Genomic DNA, 17,011 nt, shown 5'->3' on the forward strand with positions numbered 1-17,011 from the left:
GGTCAAGAACGACTAGCTGATTATAATTCCTAATTACCCATTACCCTATTGGCCGGTTGATTGATGTAGCAAGCGAATTATCCACAATACTCCCTCTATCCCAAAATATGATGCCTATAATATTTGGATAAAGTCAAAAAAATTAAAGTTTGATCAACTATATAGAAAAAACTGTCAACATTCATAATCCCAAATTAACATTTTTAAAACCATATGTGCATTTAAAATTTTAGATGTTGATATTTTTTTATACATAGTTGCTCAAACTTTAAAAAGTTTAACTTTAACTGAAAACTATAGGCATCCTAATTTGGGAAGGAGAGGGTAGCTTTACACAACCCATTACCCTATTGGCCGGTCAACATGATTCAGGCGTGACGTGCATTGTTTTCACGGCGTGTTGAATCATCCACAATAACTTTACTTATGTGGGCTTCACTGTCGTTCCTCTCTGCCGTTGTAACAGCCTAATTCTGGCGCCTATTCCTTTCCTTTCCTTCCAGCCTAGCTAGCTTGGGTTTCTCCTCTAACTACACCCAGGAAAAAAATAAAGAACGCCTAGAGAACCACAGTCCATAACTACACCCAGGAAATTGGGCTTCTCCCCCGAAAGAACGCTTGGAGAACCACAGTCCATAACTACCTACAGGGAATTGAGCCACCCTCCCGTAACTTTATTGATTTGGCTCCCAACAGGAATGCAAATCCATCGAAGCGGTTTATGATGGCTCCCCACAATCAAGGGGAGATAATCATGAAAGGATCCAAGTTAGCCAATTTCCCATCGTCTGCTTCTTCCCGCTCACACCCAATCTTTTTTCTTCTGAAAATTCAAACCTCTCCAAGTCGACTCTATAAGTAGAGGTCCCTCGTGACACACCGCGTGCGGTTTTCGCATGTGACTATGACTTAGACTTTGACTTTTACTTGTCGAGGAGAGGAAGGTCAGCGCCATGGCCGGCAGAACGACGCGAGCAGGTTCTAATGGCGAGAAACCATCCGATGCCGATGCAGTACCGACACAGCCAAGAGATGCGAGCGAGAGGGTGGGGAGGAGTAGCCAGTGGTGGCAGACGATGGGAGGATAGGAGAGGAGGTTCTAATAGCGAGCGACATCTTTAAAAGGTAATTCATCCATCTCTAATTCTTTGTTTTACTTTGTTCTATCCGCATGGCCGTGTTCTGCTGTTACTAAGGGGAGGATATGTTCTCCTATTTTCTCTCGAGTGGGGGTTTTGTGTTCAGTCTAGTGTGTCCTGTGGAACAATAGGTTTGTTGGGGCTCTGCATTCTACGTTTCCAAAGCCACAACAGAGTGAGATCTAGTATTAGGACTTCCGAGGACTCTCTGTCATCCATCAATACATTCAATATGCTCCTAACAAAGAGAAGCATTCTTCATCTTGGAGAGTACAGCTCTTGTCCAGAACTTCACAATCACAAACGGAGCAAGCCCTCCAAAATTGCATACCCAGTTCCAGCATTCCAAACAAGGTCTCAAGAATACTTGGCAGCTAGAAAGCAGCACTACTTAAATCTTGCCGTATGGATGCTTAATGTCCAGCTCCAGTGGCGGACCCTTTACAAAAATCCTAGGCCCGCCACTGTCCAGCTCATCAAAACTGTAGTCTGCCATCATCTTGGGGAAGATAGATGCTCTCTTCATTATTGGATCACTGTTGCATTGGTTTAGTGACTAAATAATATACTGTCTAAAGATAAGTGTGTGTGTGTGGTCTGCCTTTACCGAAACACGAGTATAGACTGTTGGGCATTCTTCCGTGGATTTTGTTTTGTTAGCACCTACCTAGCTATTACTTCCCAACATGTAAGGCTTGTTAGAAAGCTAAATTAGCTTTTTAGAAGGCTTAGAACATCTTTAGCAGATCCCAAATAATTTAGAGGAGGAAACGCCTCCCTAAATGTTAACTTCTCATATTTTCTCATCTAAATTTTATGCTCTAGAACCGAAACCGAATAACTTAAAGGAGCAAACTTTTTTTCAACATGATTTACAAATTTGAGCATATTCATACATAACAACATTAACCTAAGATGATTTATAATGCATATAAAGTCACACAAATTGATAGCATTATCTAAACATAATAAATTGGAAGTTTTGAAATACAAATTCATAGCACTAGTCATCTTCTTCCATGAACCTCCTACACTAGTCATCTTTCTCTTTAGACCTCTTCCTATTGTAGCGCATGACTAGAGTCGACCACCTATTCGTTATCAATGGCAAGGATCGACCATCTCCACTTGCTCTTTGGTTAAAGTTTGCATGAGCCCTTCCCAAAATTGCTTCCACGAAGTATCTCCAACGAGTGTTTGATCATGCCATGTGAAGTATAAATCGTTGTCATCTTCACTCCATTTTCCTTCTCTTTTTTTTGCTACAAATTTGAGTGAACAAACATCTTGTTCATCCGTTGACAAAGGGTTAACCTTGTCAATGCCCATGATAATGGATTTGGATTTCTAGAAAGGAGGATACTGACCGATCAACAAACTGGTCAACCAAACTAGGCAGCCGACGAAAAGTATGATCAAGGTTTCTCGTCGAGATTGTATCATATGAACTTAGGGTTCCAGGGTATTGCGTCTAATCGAATCTAGCTCGGCCATGGTCCACTCCAGCAGAGATGTGCATACTAATGACCATTATTTGCAAGTTGTGCCTGTTGTTCAATCTCCGCATGTTATTGTTGCTGAGCCTCCCTTGCATACTGCTTCAAATTTTGGAAAAAATGGTGAAATCAGTGGTGAAAACAGCACATGCAATAACAATGCAGAACAGGACGAAGAAAGAGCGCCAGTCGACACTGATCCCGAGGCTGATTCTCTGTCAAAATCCGCCTCAGATCGGCCCCCTGACGCTGCCACGCTCGGCCGTCTCCGTCCGCACCAACGACCTGGTGACATGTCGCCTGCAGGCGCGCGGTCCACGCTGCGCCGGTCCCGCTCGCCTGTCGCCTTCACGCGCTTTCTGGCGACGCCATCATCGCCTGGTCCCGCCGAGCGATCCCGCCGGTCCCTGTCACTTGTTCTTCACCAACCGGAGCTGGCCACGTCGCCTCCTCCTGACGCTTCCTCCACGCGGGAACCGGAGCCAGCTGCGGACAGCCCTGCGTTGTCGGCTGACAGCGCTGATCCCGGAGATGATCCTGCTGCTGGCTTGTCTCCGCCAGGATCGTCTGTGCAGCCGACTGTTGCACCTCCTCCTACAACTGGTATGCAAACACGTCTACAGAAAGGCATTCAAAACCCGAAAAAAATACACCAACGATATTGTTCGCTATGCCTTGTTAACATCTACAGGAGAACCAAAGAATATTCCTGAGGCTCTTACAGACACAAACTGGAAGAGTGCTATGCAGGAAGAATATAATGCTCTTCTTGCCAACAACACATGGCATCTTGTTCCCCCTAGTTCCAAACACAATGTTATTGGTTGCAAATGGGTCTATCATATCAAGAAAAATGCTGATGGTACTATAGATAGATATAAAGCCAGGCTTGTTGCCAAAGGATTCAAACAAAGATATGGTATTGATTATGAGGATACTTTTAGTCCTGTTGTAAAAATTGCTACAGTCAGGATAGTTCTCTCTATATATGTCTCCCGAGGCTGGAGTTTAAGGTAGCTAGATATGAAGAACGCGTTCCTTCATGGTGTTCTGGAAGAGGAATTTTATATGAAACAACCTCCAGGTTTTGAGTCTTTCGCTAATCCAAACTATGTTTATAAGCTTGATAAAGAGCTCTATGGTTTGAAACAAGCTCCTCGTGCATGGTATTCTCGTCTCAGCAACAAGCTTCAACAACTTGGTTTTACTCCTTCCAAAGCTGATACATCCCTGTTTTTGTTTAACAAGTCAGGTGTTATTGTCTACATGCTCATTTATGTTGCTGATATTATTATCACTAGCTCTTCGGATCAGGCTATTACAGCGCTTCTTCGGAATCTCAACTCCGAATTTTCTCTTAAAGATCTTGGCGATCTTCATTATTTCCTAGGCATTGAGGTTCATAAACAATCATATGGTATTTTGTTAACTCAGGAAAAGTATGCATTAGATTTGTTGAGCCGAGTTGGTATGAGCTCTTGCACCTCCTGTCCAACACCCTTGTCTACTACAGATTCTCTGACATTAACAGATGGCTCTCCTCTTGGTCCTGATGATATTACTCATTACAGAAGCATTGTTGGTGGTCTAAAATACTTGACTATGACTAGACCTGATATTTCTTTTTCAGTTAATACGGTGTGTCAGTACCTTCATGCTCCTACCACAGCTCATTGGTCAGCAGTTAAGAGGATTCTTCGGTATATTCATGGTACACGCACAATTGGACTTACTTTTCAGAGATCACCTTCTACTCTTCTTAGTGCTTTTTCAGATGCAGATTGGGCAGGTGATTTGGATGATAGACACTCTACTGGAGGTTTTGCTATATTCTTTGGTCCCAATCTGATCTCTTGGAGTGCTCGGAAACAACCTACTGTGTCTCGTTCTAGTACAGAGACTGAATATAAGGCACTTGCCAATGCAACTGAGCTTATTTGGGTTGAAGCTCTTGTTACAGAACTTGGTGTTACACTCAGGGAAAAACCATGTCTATGGTGTGATAATCTTGGTGCCACCTATCTGTCTGCTAATCCCGTGTTTCATGCTCGCACTAAGCACATTGAGATTGATTTTTTCTTTGTTAGAGAGCGTGTTGCTAAACACTTGCTTGATATCAGGTTTATCTCCAGTAAAGATCAGATTGTAGATGGTTTTACCAAGACTCTATGCTCCAAGAAACTAGATGAGTTTAAGCGTAATCTTAACCTCTCCCAGGTTTCGATTAACGGGTGGTATTAGAGGTGTAATATGTATCCGTATACAATATGGTGTAGTACACCAATTGTATACGGACTCTCCTTGTACAAGCCACGTGAGGGGCTTTTCCTCACCTATATTAACATGCAACCGATGACCCTAAGGGGCTACACCGTTCCACCCAACAATAGTTTCGTCAACACGCATTTCAATCATGTGGTCTTCCAACAACTTCTTACTATCACAAACTGGTTTAGTTGTACACTACGGAGAGCCTAACCCACCACACTAAGTGACACCTTGAACTATGCGGAAAGCAACTAAGTGACACCTTGAACTATGCGGAAAATTGTTCCTAACATGAAGTCATATATAGCAAGCATACCCAATGGCAGTTTCCTGAACAACAATGATTTTGATGTTGGTTTATGAAATAAAACGTTTCACTAGTAGAAAAAGGAGCATCGGTCCCGATTGATAACGGGTATTAGTTCCGGATTCGCAACCGGGACTAAATATGCGAGACTAAAGGCCCCCTTTCCCAAGCAACCGCGACTAAAGGCCCATCCACGTGGGTTGCAGACGTGCGTCGGGGCGGAGTACCTTTAGTTCCGGCTGATGTGACCAACCGGGACTAAAGGTCTCTGCAGGTTCAGGGTTTAAACCCCTAAATCTGGTTTAATTTTGTTGTGTTTTCATTTCTTTTATATTTTATTTTGTGTTTTATTTTAGTTTCAAAGAAGTTTCAGTACACATATTCTACGCTACTATATACACGTTACACGTTGATGCATATGAATATACAATTTCAAACAAGTTTGAAATTTCAAACAAAAAAAATTCAAGAGGAATATATAATATTCAATCTCGGGTGACCATATACAACTTCAAACAAGTTTCCATATACAATTTACGGCATTAGAAGTTCTTCGTCCTCGAGTGTTGTCCATTAGGATGGAGGACCTCCCTCATCAAAAATCCTGATGATTCCTCTTGAATTGGTCAGAAGCGAGCTTCTGAATTAAGCTTCTGCCGCAAATCACTCCTCCGCAAGTTAATATCCTGAGCCCTCCGCTCAGAGGTGTGTCCCCGGATGAACTCACAAATATAGTATCCACATAGATTGGTCCCCTTTGGCTGAGTTGGAACATTAGTTAACCTTCTAAATGTTAGCTGATCTTTGAATTCACCGGTTATGTTATCTTTGAACCGTTTTCAAACCCTGCCGGGCAAAGAAATTAAATGAACAAGAAACTTATTAGTTATTTGATATCAGGAAATGAACGAAAGAGGTCGATATAGTGCACAAATGATTAAAAATAATTACTTTTGCAGCATTAATCTTTTGTTGATCCAATGCTGCACCAACCGGGACCAAAGGTCCGCCCGTACACCAGCTGTCGATCGTGACCGTTGCGCCCAGATCTTCAGTTGCGGTTCACCTGCAGAACCGGGACTAAAGATCCTATTAGTTCCGGACTAAAATGTTTGAAGACCAATGTGATGGTATAGAAGCCCTGTTTTCTACTAATGGGAGTTCAGTTAAACTTCCAAAGCTACTTTTGGAGTATAAAGATGATTGTACATATCGTCAACTAGTCTAATCAGTTGGCGGAGCTCCCATTTCTAGCAAGCTACGGCGTCCGCTGGAGCTAAATATGTGGCCTCTAATAACACTACGCGCTCCTACTTTTCTGATTAGAACCAGCACAATGTTTTTTTTTATTTTGAGAAAAAGGAAACCAGTACCATGTTGTCTCCGTACTAATGTGTCCCTAGAGAAAAATCCAATTAGTGAACACGCCGTCTGGGCTGCGGTTGCCTTTTTTATTTGAGCAGAAGACGTCAGTTACTACGTCCGCCTATTACACTTTTTTTTTTAACAAACACAGTTAACGGTAACACTAATGAAGCATCTCCGGTGTTAGAAATTCTGACGGACATCTCGGAAGGAAAAAAGAAACAAATCGCGACGGCAGTTCCTAGCTATTTAAATGGCGATAATATATATTCCACAAGTTCATGCAAGTCCTGATCATAATTTGACGAACACTGCATATCTAATCTCCAAGGTTTTGCATCCTTGCACCAGCAATGGAGGATGGCTTCTTCACCACACCCGTGCTCCTCCTCTGCATCACCCTTGTAGTCGCCCTGATGTTCCTGCTTCGCCATAGGCGGAAGGCACAGTTGCCTCCCGGCCCACCGGCCCTGCTCTTCCTCGCCAAGTTCTTGGCGCTCCGGCGGTCCATCTTTGACCTTCTCCCGCTCCTCCTAGAGCTCCATGCACGCTATGGCCCAGTCATATCCGTTCACCTCTTTCAGACGTTCGTCTTCATCCGGGACCGCCACGTGGCCCATCGCGTGCTCGTCCAGGCCGGCGCCACCTTCGCCGACCGGCCCCGGAAATCGGACCCAGAGCTCCTATTCTCCGCCGGCGGCCGCGACATCACCTCGTCGCCATACGGTCCCTACTGGCGCCTTCTCCGCCGGAACCTCGTCGTAGGGTCTCTTAGCCCAGCACGAGTCCGAGAGTTCGCCCCGGCGAGAAGGTGGGCTTGTGACGCCCTTGTCAGCAACCTCCTCCGTGCGCAAAAATGCGGCGGTGCGCTGGAGTCAAAGCCGAAGGTTGTCGTCCCGGTCAGACCACTCCTGCGGCGGGCCATGTTCGAGCTGCTGGTGTACATGTGCTTCGGCGTGCGGCTCCAGCACGAGGTGCTCGACGAGATCGAGGAGCTCCAGAACTCGGCGCTGTGCTCCATCACCGCCTTCCCGGTCTTCGCTTTGTTCCCGGCGATCACCAAGAGGCTCTTCCGGAAGCGGTGGGCGGAGTACGTGGAGCTCCGCCGGAGGCTGGACGGGATCTTCACCCCTCTCATCTACTCCACCACGCGTGACGACACACCGCCGTGCTACGCTGACTCGCTGCAAGCGATACGCGTGGCAGACGAAGGCGGCCGCCCGCTCACGGAGATGGAGAAGGTCAGCCTCTGTTGCGAGTTCCTGGATGGAGGCACGGACACCACCGTCACCTTGCTGGAGTGGACCATGGCCGAGCTAGCCAGCCGTCCCGACATCCAGAGCAAGGTCTACGAGGAGGTAAAGTCATCTGCAGAGTTCAGTGACTGCGACCGGCTGGCGACGCCATACCTGAAGGCCGTCATCCTTGAGAGCTTGCGGCTACACCCGCCAAGCCACTTCGTCCTACCGCACGGCACAAAGAACGATGCCATAATCGAGGGTTACGAGGTGCCCAAGGGCGCACAGCTCAACTTCTTGGTGGCCGAGATCGGCCGTGATCCCGCGGTCTGGACAGACGCGCTGGAGTTTAGGCCAGAGAGATTCTTGGATGGCGGCGAGGGCTGCGGCGTGGACATCACGGGGAGCAGGGAGATCAAGATGATGCCGTTCGGAGCTGGCCGTAGGATGTGCCCCGCGTACTCCCTTGGCATGCACCATGCCGAGTACTTCCTAGCGAGGCTGGTGAGGGAGATGGAGTGGCGGCCAGCGGTGGAGGGAGAGGCGGTGGACATGACGGAGAAGTTGTACTTCACCACTGTGATGAAGCATCCCCTCCATATACGCATCATCGCCAGAAGCTAAGTATTGTCTGCGAACTGCTGTGGCATACACACCATGTACGTCCCTTCCCGTTGTTACTACTTGTTACCGAAGCCACAACAGGCCGAGGGCTCTCTGTCATCCATCAATACACGTATCCATCCAACACTGTTGCATTGGTTCAATGACTAATCAAACATTGAAATGCGGTTGGATGGATATGTGTTTCGGTAAGGCAAACCACACACACACACACACACACTTATCTGTAGACAGTATATTCTTTAGTCACTAAACCATTGCAACACTGATCCAATAATGAAGAAAGCATCCATCTCTTTCAAGATGATGGAAGACTACAGTTTTTCATGAGCTAGAGATTAAGCATCCATACGGAAAGATTTAAATACTACTGCTTTCTAGCTGCCAGGTATTCTTCAGACCTTGTTTCGAGTGCTGGAACTGGGTATGCAATTTTGGAGGGCTTGCTCCGTTTATGATTGTGAAGTTCCGAACAAGAACCGCACTCTCTCGATGATATCAGTTGTGACACGTGGAAAAGAGAAAATGAAATGAGCAGAGCAGTGTGTATTCTAGTTTTTCAGATAGGTATAACATGCCTTTCTTAAAAAATGTAGCACTACATCGTGGTTGTGTTGTCTATGAATACAGGGTAAAAAGAGCTGGACATAACAATGGTGTTATCTTAGAACTGAAGTAAATCCTCACAATTTGCTAGATACAGCAAGATATGTTGTATGACGGGCCTGAGCCATCAATTTGCCGGTCCTTTTCTTCCTGAAATCAACAGAAACAATACCGATTGATTTTCCAGCACGCAACAGCTTCCCCTCAACCTCTATTTCTTCCTGAAAAATTACATAACATAGTTTACAATGTGTCAAGTAACGTCTGAAATTATCACAACTACAAAAAGACGAAGATATGTTCAAAATTAATCAAGCCTTCTCATGCCTAACTAGCAAGAAATATAGCCAAGCAAGCTGAAAAGCCGTTTAGCAATATATTAACAACATGAGAACAGAACCGTAATTCTGATCCTGAACTGATTCTAGAAACCATGTTGTACCACCAAGCTCCACTAAGAGCTCAGCCCATCAAAGAAATGAAAATGAATAAAGAGTGAGTGCAGACGTGAAGGTGCATTGAATCCAACAACATTTACCTGTTTAATAGTCTTATATTTTTACAGTGAGAAAATTACCGAAAGGTAAGAAGCTAAGAAGTAATGGTCCTTTTATCACCAATAAAAAAGTTAACTCATTAAATTACCAACTTTAACCTTTCTAGAAGATTACAAATACGCAAGCACTAAAACTTCCACCATTCCATTTTCACATCACATCATTTCTCCTTTTACGAATCTTACTCCCACCTGTGTAAGTATTAGCTGCTAATGACATTGAACTTAAAGTAATCACGAGTACTATACTATACTTGGGCATAGAACTCAGATTATCAAAATAAAAACCGAGATGTACTGCAAGCAGAAGTACTATACTGTGGTCACCCTTACGGAAACTGAGAGGTAAGCATTTAGAGGCTCCTAGCTTCTGTCACCCACTATGAGAATGGCTAATCATTCATGGAGAAGTACTAAAATGTTGCACCGTTGTTATCCTAGAACAAAGTGACAACACTCTACTGCTCTACTATGGGTCAAATCTTAATTATGACGAGGCGGAAAACAAGAATCTCGAACAACTTTCACCAAGTTCAAGTTTCACAGCTAACCACAGTTCACTCGTGTCCCCTTCCAACAACTTGTTGTTATCGGTTTAGTCATACATGTAATAACAATGCAGGTATCACTGAGAGCCCAACCCACAACTAAGTGACACCTTCAGCTGAGCATAAAGCTGTTCTTAACACCAAGTCATAACAAGCATACGCAATTGCAAGATTCAGAACAACAATCTGATTTTGATGTTCACCTGAAACGGCAAGACAGACACACCAGAACGAGCTTCAGAATGATATAGTGTGATTACTGACACCCCATCCAATTCCTCCCTAACATGAGCCTAACAGAAACCCAGGTACAGGCATGGGCCACGTCTACTGGCTTACTCCCGATTAGTTGCTTCCAATGCCTCAGCAAATTGGCAAGGCCTAATTTTCCGATTGCACAATTCTAGCACGAAGTGCATGGAAACTTCAAGAGGATCGCAGTTTCACCACAAAAATTCCCAATAAAAATCTGTTGATGACGAACAGGAACGAAGTCTGAACCCCTTCATAAGTAGAGGGGATAGAGAAATTGGTCTCACCCCGACGGTGGCCGTGTCGACGAAGGACAAGTTGATCTCGAGGGAGACCCCGCTCGAGCCGATCCCGCTGGCGTAGAACACGGCCGCCCCCAACTGGTCGGCGAGCGTTGCCGTGACGCCGCTGAGGAGGTACCCTTGGGAGTTCTGCAAATCACCACGGATTCGAACCAATCACCACACGCAGTCACCATCTCGAAATAAGGAAGCTATTTCTGCGGGGAGAGGGATCGTGTGGCTTACGGCGTGGCGGGGGGAGACGACGAAGGAGCAGAGGACGCGGCCGTGCTCGGCGGAGTCGAGGCGGACGCCGCTCATGACGAAGACGTAGTAACGGGTGGAGCCCAAGATGTCCGCGGGGGAGGCCCTGGGCTCCAGGGTCCGCCGCACCGCTTCCGGGTCCATGGCGCGGCGGCGGCGCTCCGGCCGGCGAGAAGGTCGCTGGTGAATCGGGGATGGAGTGGCACGGCCTCGTGTGGGTTGGTGTGGCGGGGCAGGCAATCCAAAACCACAATCATTCAAGCCATTTTACTACGGAGTACGTGCAATGATTACGAGGTTCACCAATTACTAAAACTGTCATATATCGTTTTTTTAAAGCCATTAGGAGTACGAGTAACAAATTATACAAGGAATCAAAGGAACTTCAACAATGCCATTTGGGATGCAAAGTGAGCTTTATTTATTAGTAAGCTTCCTCGCCAAAACCTTCCATCCTTGGGAAGGGAAAAGAGACAACACACACTAAAAGGAAAGCAAAATTACAAAAATGATAAGAAAAATACAAACAGTTGAACTAATGTTCAGTTCATGTTCCTTACATCATTCTCGTGGTCCATGTTTTAGATTCGCAGATAGTTACCTCTCGCATCTCTTGCATACCGTCATCAACATCATCTCACCATCCTGCAACACATGCACTAAATCGAGGCTCTCGGAGGCGTGGCTACACTAGTGGAATAGGAGGAAGCAATGAGAAAGAAGTGTGAGGTGAATGAAAGAGTTCATGTTGGAGTGCGGGAATGAGTCTAGTGTGAAACCCTATTGATACATCTAAAATGTAACTACTTTCCTATCACTTTGCTCATAGAATAGCCTGAAATCACGCCGAAACTTGGAATAAATATGCCAAAATTGATGCTGATTTTAACAAAATCTCCTTTCTATTTTTTGTGTACAAAACGAACGAAATAAAATTGAGAAAAAAAATACCTAGGAAGTTTTTGTGAGGGAGAATTCAAACATGCCGAAGAAGAGTGCCTAAAGGCCGCCATGGTGGGGAACTTATTGAATCTAGATCTTCAAAAAATTTGGTGTTCACTTTTTTTTATTTCTCTCTTATTTTCCATAGCTTTTGTAGTTTTGTTGGAATTTAGAAGTGAAGGACTTGAGCATTTGTGTTCTTTTTTTTTGCGAAACACAGTACAGATGTAGACGCTCACACATAATTACATACACTCACCCTACGAGAACCTCTGAGAGACTGGGTCTAAGAAACTGATCCGACGGGTCTTGAGATACGAAGTCGCTATCTACAACCTCTGCGACAGACATTCGCCCCGACGACGAAGGTACTTCGCTGCCTCCTGAAGCAGAATTCAATCCACATCTTCCCTGCTCAAGAAAAATCCTCATCGATGAAGCTATGTGTCCGATTTGTGCTGCTCCCCCCGAGAGGGCGGACCATATCATGTTCAGCTCCTCCCGCGTGCGCCATGTCTGATATCACGTTGGCAGCAGCCTCTCGCGGCATGCCTCCGTAACTCCGCTCCTGATCTGCATGAGCTAGCACGCCCCCTGCTGTGTAGATGGCTACACGCTCCACCTTCCTGAGCATCTGCTCCATACTCCATAGTCGATAAATCTCTCTCGTTTCTCGTCGCCGTATGCCGAGGCGAGATCAGTTCATCGTCCCTCGCCTGAAGTGTCGGCGTCTTGCTCCTTGATATACGCATGGACGCATCATCCGAATTTTGGTAGCCTCCTTGCGATCTTGCCTGCAATCTGATTCCTCGCCATGCTTGCTGCTAGTCTGCTACTTGTTGTCCCATGTTGAACTCGAGATGGTGGTTAAGGACTTTGCGTTGTAGCCTGCGTGGATCCTAGAAAGGGTAGATCTACCTCATGTTAAGGAGGACCATGGAGAGAACGTGTGATATGGTGCCACCAGCTGACTTAGTAAAATTGGTTAATCTGTTGAGTAAATCAAGCAAAGGAACACGTGGGTTGCTGGTGTGACCGCACGCCCAGGAAGGTTAGCGCGATTAAACTGGACTCACAACAGAAAAGGGCAATTTAGCCCTAGTAAAATGGGATGGATAGGTGTGCGGTTGCGATATGTAAACAGCATGAGGTGTGACATCAAAGGAAAGTGTGATATCAGGGGAAGTGTGACATTGCATGTTTCATTTTAATAGTAAATATAAAGCATCCTTTATCGAAAAAATGTTTGTACTAGTTCATTCACTTCATATCTAGCATGCTTTTGCCAGCCACCAGAAAATTATACTGAAATTTTTGTTGTATCTTTGAAGATGCTGCATCAGTTCAAGAAGTGGACGAGATCATTGTTCTTTGCTTGGGGCAAATTCTTCACCTTTTGATCTTTTTTTTCTAGTACTACAATGAAGTACTCGTAGTATCCAAATGAGCAGTTTACATGTATTTTCTGAAAAGTCAATGCTTCCGAAAATCAATACTGAAGGGTGTCAATGTATATTCAGTCAAAGCAAGGAATCAGATTTGTGATCATCCTTTTAATTCTACCATCTTGTTTATAAAGGAGAGGGAGTTGTACTTTTGGTAGCTTGCTTCTCACAAAACAGCTACAGACAGTTGCGACATGCGAGGCAGATGCGCACACACAAGTAGACAGATGAGAATGAGATACACACACACAGGTCGACGGCACTAAGAAGAACACTCAAACACCGCCAAACAATAGCTCCAAATTATTTACTAGTAATATTGTGATGGTGGAAGGCCCCGCCGCTCCATGTCGTCACATGTCCCTCCCTTACACCTAGACCTTTTTTTTTTTTTTGAACATCACTTACACCTACACCTAGACCTTGGCGCGCGCCTCACCGAGTGCTGCAGCAACGCGCGCCGAAGAGAGCTCCTTCTGCAGATCGGTTATAACCTGGACGGGTAAATAATTCAAACCGTAAGCCAAGAGAAGAGAAGAGAAGAGAAGAAGAATGGCAGGGCGCACTACGGGAGAGATGGAGTACGCCGACGGCCGCCAGCCGTCGGCACAGCCCAGAAGGCCGTCGGCATAGGCTGTGCCGACGGTGACCGTCGGCGTAGCGTCGTCGGCACAGTTCTGGTCGGGGTCTACCGAATCACCGTCGGCACAGAATGGCGTCGGTACAGATTGTTGTGCCGACGGTTTTACCGTCGGCATAGTATTTCAAAATTTTCAAATTTATTTTCGAAAAAATATTTAATTTTTTTTTGAAAAAAGTAAATATTTTTTTTCACTTTTCTTCTTCTACTTTTTTACTTGTTAATCTTTCACAATCACACTTAGTACACCTAATCTTAGCTCAAATTGCACTTGTGGTCAAACTTCCCAGTTGGTCACCCATCCTCACACTACTCCCGCACCGGCACGCTTAACTTATTGGTTCTCTTCGGATGAGCTTGCATGAAAGAAATGACACCTTGATGTTAATATTACCATATCTATCGTATTAACCCTTTGACCGTGATGTCACACCTCTATATTTTTGAATTCTAAACAATTACTTAAGTAAACAACAATGAATATATATAAATAATAATAATATAGAATTTGAAAAAAACAATTAAATGATTTTATTTTTTTGTCTTTTTGTTTAATATTGAATAATCAATATCAGTAAATGCGAATTTGGAAAATAATATGTCTAAATTGATCAGAAAAATGAGAGGAATACAAATATGACATCCATATCATCTTTTGAACCTACAAAGTTAACTTGCCCAAAAATCATGAGCATTAGATCAAGTACGTCTAGTTTAAATTTGACTGACTTTATCGAAAATGAGGTGGGAAACGGCCTCGGCATGGCATAGTTTATCGAAACAAGGTCATATTTGGCACGTGTGTGGACCCTAGGATGGGAAGCAAGACTCCGGACGCGGATTTCTAATCCGACTCACGGATAGCCATCTTTTAATTTTTAGCGTGCCCAAACGGTTTTTATTTGTGAAGCAGCTACATGGGGCCCATTTAAGTATGACGTGAAACCTCCGTGCGATGATAGTAGATCACCTACTCACCACCTATCACATGACATGTGCACGCGTTAGCTTTTTGGGAACTCATGTGGCTTCCGGCGGTGTCCCGCCGAATCCGCTGGAAACTTACCGGATTTGAACTAGGGGTGAACTATCCGTCGCTCCAGAAATTCCGAAAAAATTGTTTTTAGTTCAACGACGCATCACTATATGTGCTAATTTTTGTCCGTTTAGTTTGTTCGTGAATGGGTGCACCCGCACGCCCAGTACGGCGATACCGCATGTCTCGGGGGTCCTGTTTTGGCCATATGGCAATTTGAACGAAGTCAAAAAATCCCACGGAGCCGCGTGATGTTATTTTATATGTCATAGTAACTATTCCGTTTGTTAAAACTGGGATACGGCAATTATTTTGAAAAACCCTTCACAAAAAGGGCTATCACGTCCGGAGTTCTATGGATTTCAGGAGAAATGAGGTGGAAAACGGCCTCGGCATGGCATAGTTTGCCGAAACGAGATCATATTTGACACGTGTGTGGACCCTAGGATGGGAAGCGAGACCCCGGACGCGCATTTCTAATCCGACCCACAGACGGCCATCTTTTCATTTTTAGCGTGCCCAAACGGTTTTTATTTGTGAAACAGCTACATGGGGCGCATTTTAGTATGACATGAAACCTCCGTGCGATGATAGTAGACCACCTACGCACCACCTATCACATGACATTTGCACACATTAGCTTTTTGGGAACCCATGCGACTTCCGTCGGTGTCCCGCCGAATCCGCTGGAAACTGACCGAATTTGAACTAGGGGTGAACTATCCGTTGCTCCAGAAATTCCGAAAAATTTGTTTTTAGTTCAACGACGCATCACTATATGTGCTAATTTTTGTCCGTTTAGTTTGTTCGCGAATGGGTGCACCCGCACGCCCGGTATGACGATACTGCATGTCTCGGGGTCCTGTTTTGACCAGATGACAATTTCAACGAAGTCAAAAAATCCCACGGAGCCGCGTGACGTCATTTTATATGTCATAGTAACTATTCCAATTGTTAAAACTGGGATACGGCAATTATTTTGAAAAACTCTTCACGAAAAGGGCTATCACGTCCGGAGTTCTATGGATTTCGGGGGAAATAAGGTGGGAAACAGCCTCGGCATGGCATAGTTTGCCGAAACGAGATCATATTTGGCACGTGTGTGGACCCTAGGATGTGAAGCAAGACCCCGGACGCGAATTCCAAATCCGACCCACGAGCGACAATTTTTTCATTTTTGGCGTGTGTGAAAGCCATGAAACCTCGAACATTATAGCTCATTTCTAAGAAGATTTGTTTAGGTACTTGAAATATTACATTTTTTATATTTTTCTATGATAGATCTTGTTTTTCTGCAAAATTTGATATATTATACTTATTTTTCTCAATTAGAATGATTTAGTTATGCTTTTTTGAAGACTGTCGTGCAGAAATAGAAAAAAGCTATGCCGATGGTATAACCGTCGGCACAGGTCTGTAGTAAAAAAAAAAGAAAAAAAATATTGTGCCGACGGCCAGACTGGTTCTGTGCCGACGGCCAGAACTGTGCCGACGGCACAACCGGCTTGTACCGACGGTCATTTTAACGCCGACGACCATCCTTATCGCCGCGGTCCGGAGGCTTCTGTGCCGACGGCCCCGATATTTGGCCGTCGGCACACACGGCGGCCGTCGGCACATCTGTGCTGTCCCGTAGTGGCGAGCGGGATGGTACGGAGGTGGAGTGTGTACCTTCTTCGACTCCTTTTGCTCGCGGGTGGAAGTGTAGGCGAGGCAAACGTACCATACAAGTGCAAACATAAGGGCATCTCCAGCGGCGCGACGCAAATGGTCGCTGAGCGACCGTTTTCGTCCGCCGTGCCCGGAAATGCGTCTGGGGCCTGTTCCAGCGGGCGACGCAAAGTGACTGGGCCGTCCCCGCGATGCAAACCTGGCCCAAATATGCGCCAGGCTTGCGTCGCGACGGACGCTCGGCGGTCGCTCCGAGCGTCCTCCATTTCTTACCCGGTCCCACATGTCAGGGACAGCGAAATCGACCGCTTCGATTTGCTTCTTGTTCCCCCT

The 17,011-nt window shown here is 45.3% G+C and overlaps 2 protein-coding genes across 2 annotated transcripts; one reads left to right on the forward strand and one right to left on the reverse strand.

Moving 5' to 3' along the window:
• Positions 1-2,631: 2,631 nt before the first annotated feature.
• On the forward strand, positions 2,632-8,465 carry LOC127329151 (uncharacterized). The gene is made up of 5 exons (XM_051355690.1): positions 2,632-3,238; positions 3,327-3,497; positions 4,149-4,273; positions 4,376-4,869; positions 6,907-8,465. The coding sequence occupies exons 1-5, from the start codon at positions 2,632-2,634 to the stop codon at positions 8,435-8,437; spliced, it is 2,928 nt and encodes a 975-aa protein (XP_051211650.1). The 3' UTR covers positions 8,438-8,465.
• Positions 8,466-8,984: 519 nt separating this feature from the next.
• LOC127334903 (uncharacterized) lies at positions 8,985-11,203 on the reverse strand. The gene is made up of 3 exons (XM_051361452.2): positions 10,927-11,203; positions 10,687-10,830; positions 8,985-9,264 (listed from the first exon to the last, which is right to left on the reverse strand). The coding sequence occupies exons 1-3, from the start codon at positions 11,086-11,088 to the stop codon at positions 9,121-9,123; spliced, it is 450 nt and encodes a 149-aa protein (XP_051217412.1). The 5' UTR covers positions 11,089-11,203; the 3' UTR covers positions 8,985-9,120.
• Positions 11,204-17,011: the final 5,808 nt, after the last annotated feature.

Source organism: Lolium perenne, chromosome 2 (assembly GCF_019359855.2).
Source record: "Lolium perenne isolate Kyuss_39 chromosome 2, Kyuss_2.0, whole genome shotgun sequence".
Lineage (NCBI taxonomy): Eukaryota > Viridiplantae > Streptophyta > Magnoliopsida > Poales > Poaceae > Lolium > Lolium perenne.

Excerpts from the sequence above, each read along its gene's own strand:
- LOC127329151 (XM_051355690.1), top strand. The coding sequence starts at position 2,632 with ATGGTCCACTCCAGCAGAGATGTGCATACTAATGACCATTATTTGCAA. Across the intron at positions 3,498-4,148 it reads TATCAAGAAAAATGCTGATG|ATTCTCTGACATTAACAGAT; the intron begins GTACTATAGATA and ends TGTCTACTACAG. Across the intron at positions 4,870-6,906 it reads CAGGTTTCGATTAACGGGTG|GTTTTGCATCCTTGCACCAG; the intron begins GTATTAGAGGTG and ends CTAATCTCCAAG.
- LOC127334903 (XM_051361452.2), bottom strand. The coding sequence starts at position 11,088 with ATGGACCCGGAAGCGGTGCGGCGGACCCTGGAGCCCAGGGCCTCCCCC. Across the intron at positions 10,831-10,926 it reads TCGTCTCCCCCCGCCACGCC|AACTCCCAAGGGTACCTCCT; the intron begins GTAAGCCACACG and ends GGTGATTTGCAG. Across the intron at positions 9,265-10,686 it reads TCGACACGGCCACCGTCGGG|GAAGAAATAGAGGTTGAGGG; the intron begins GTGAGACCAATT and ends GTAATTTTTCAG.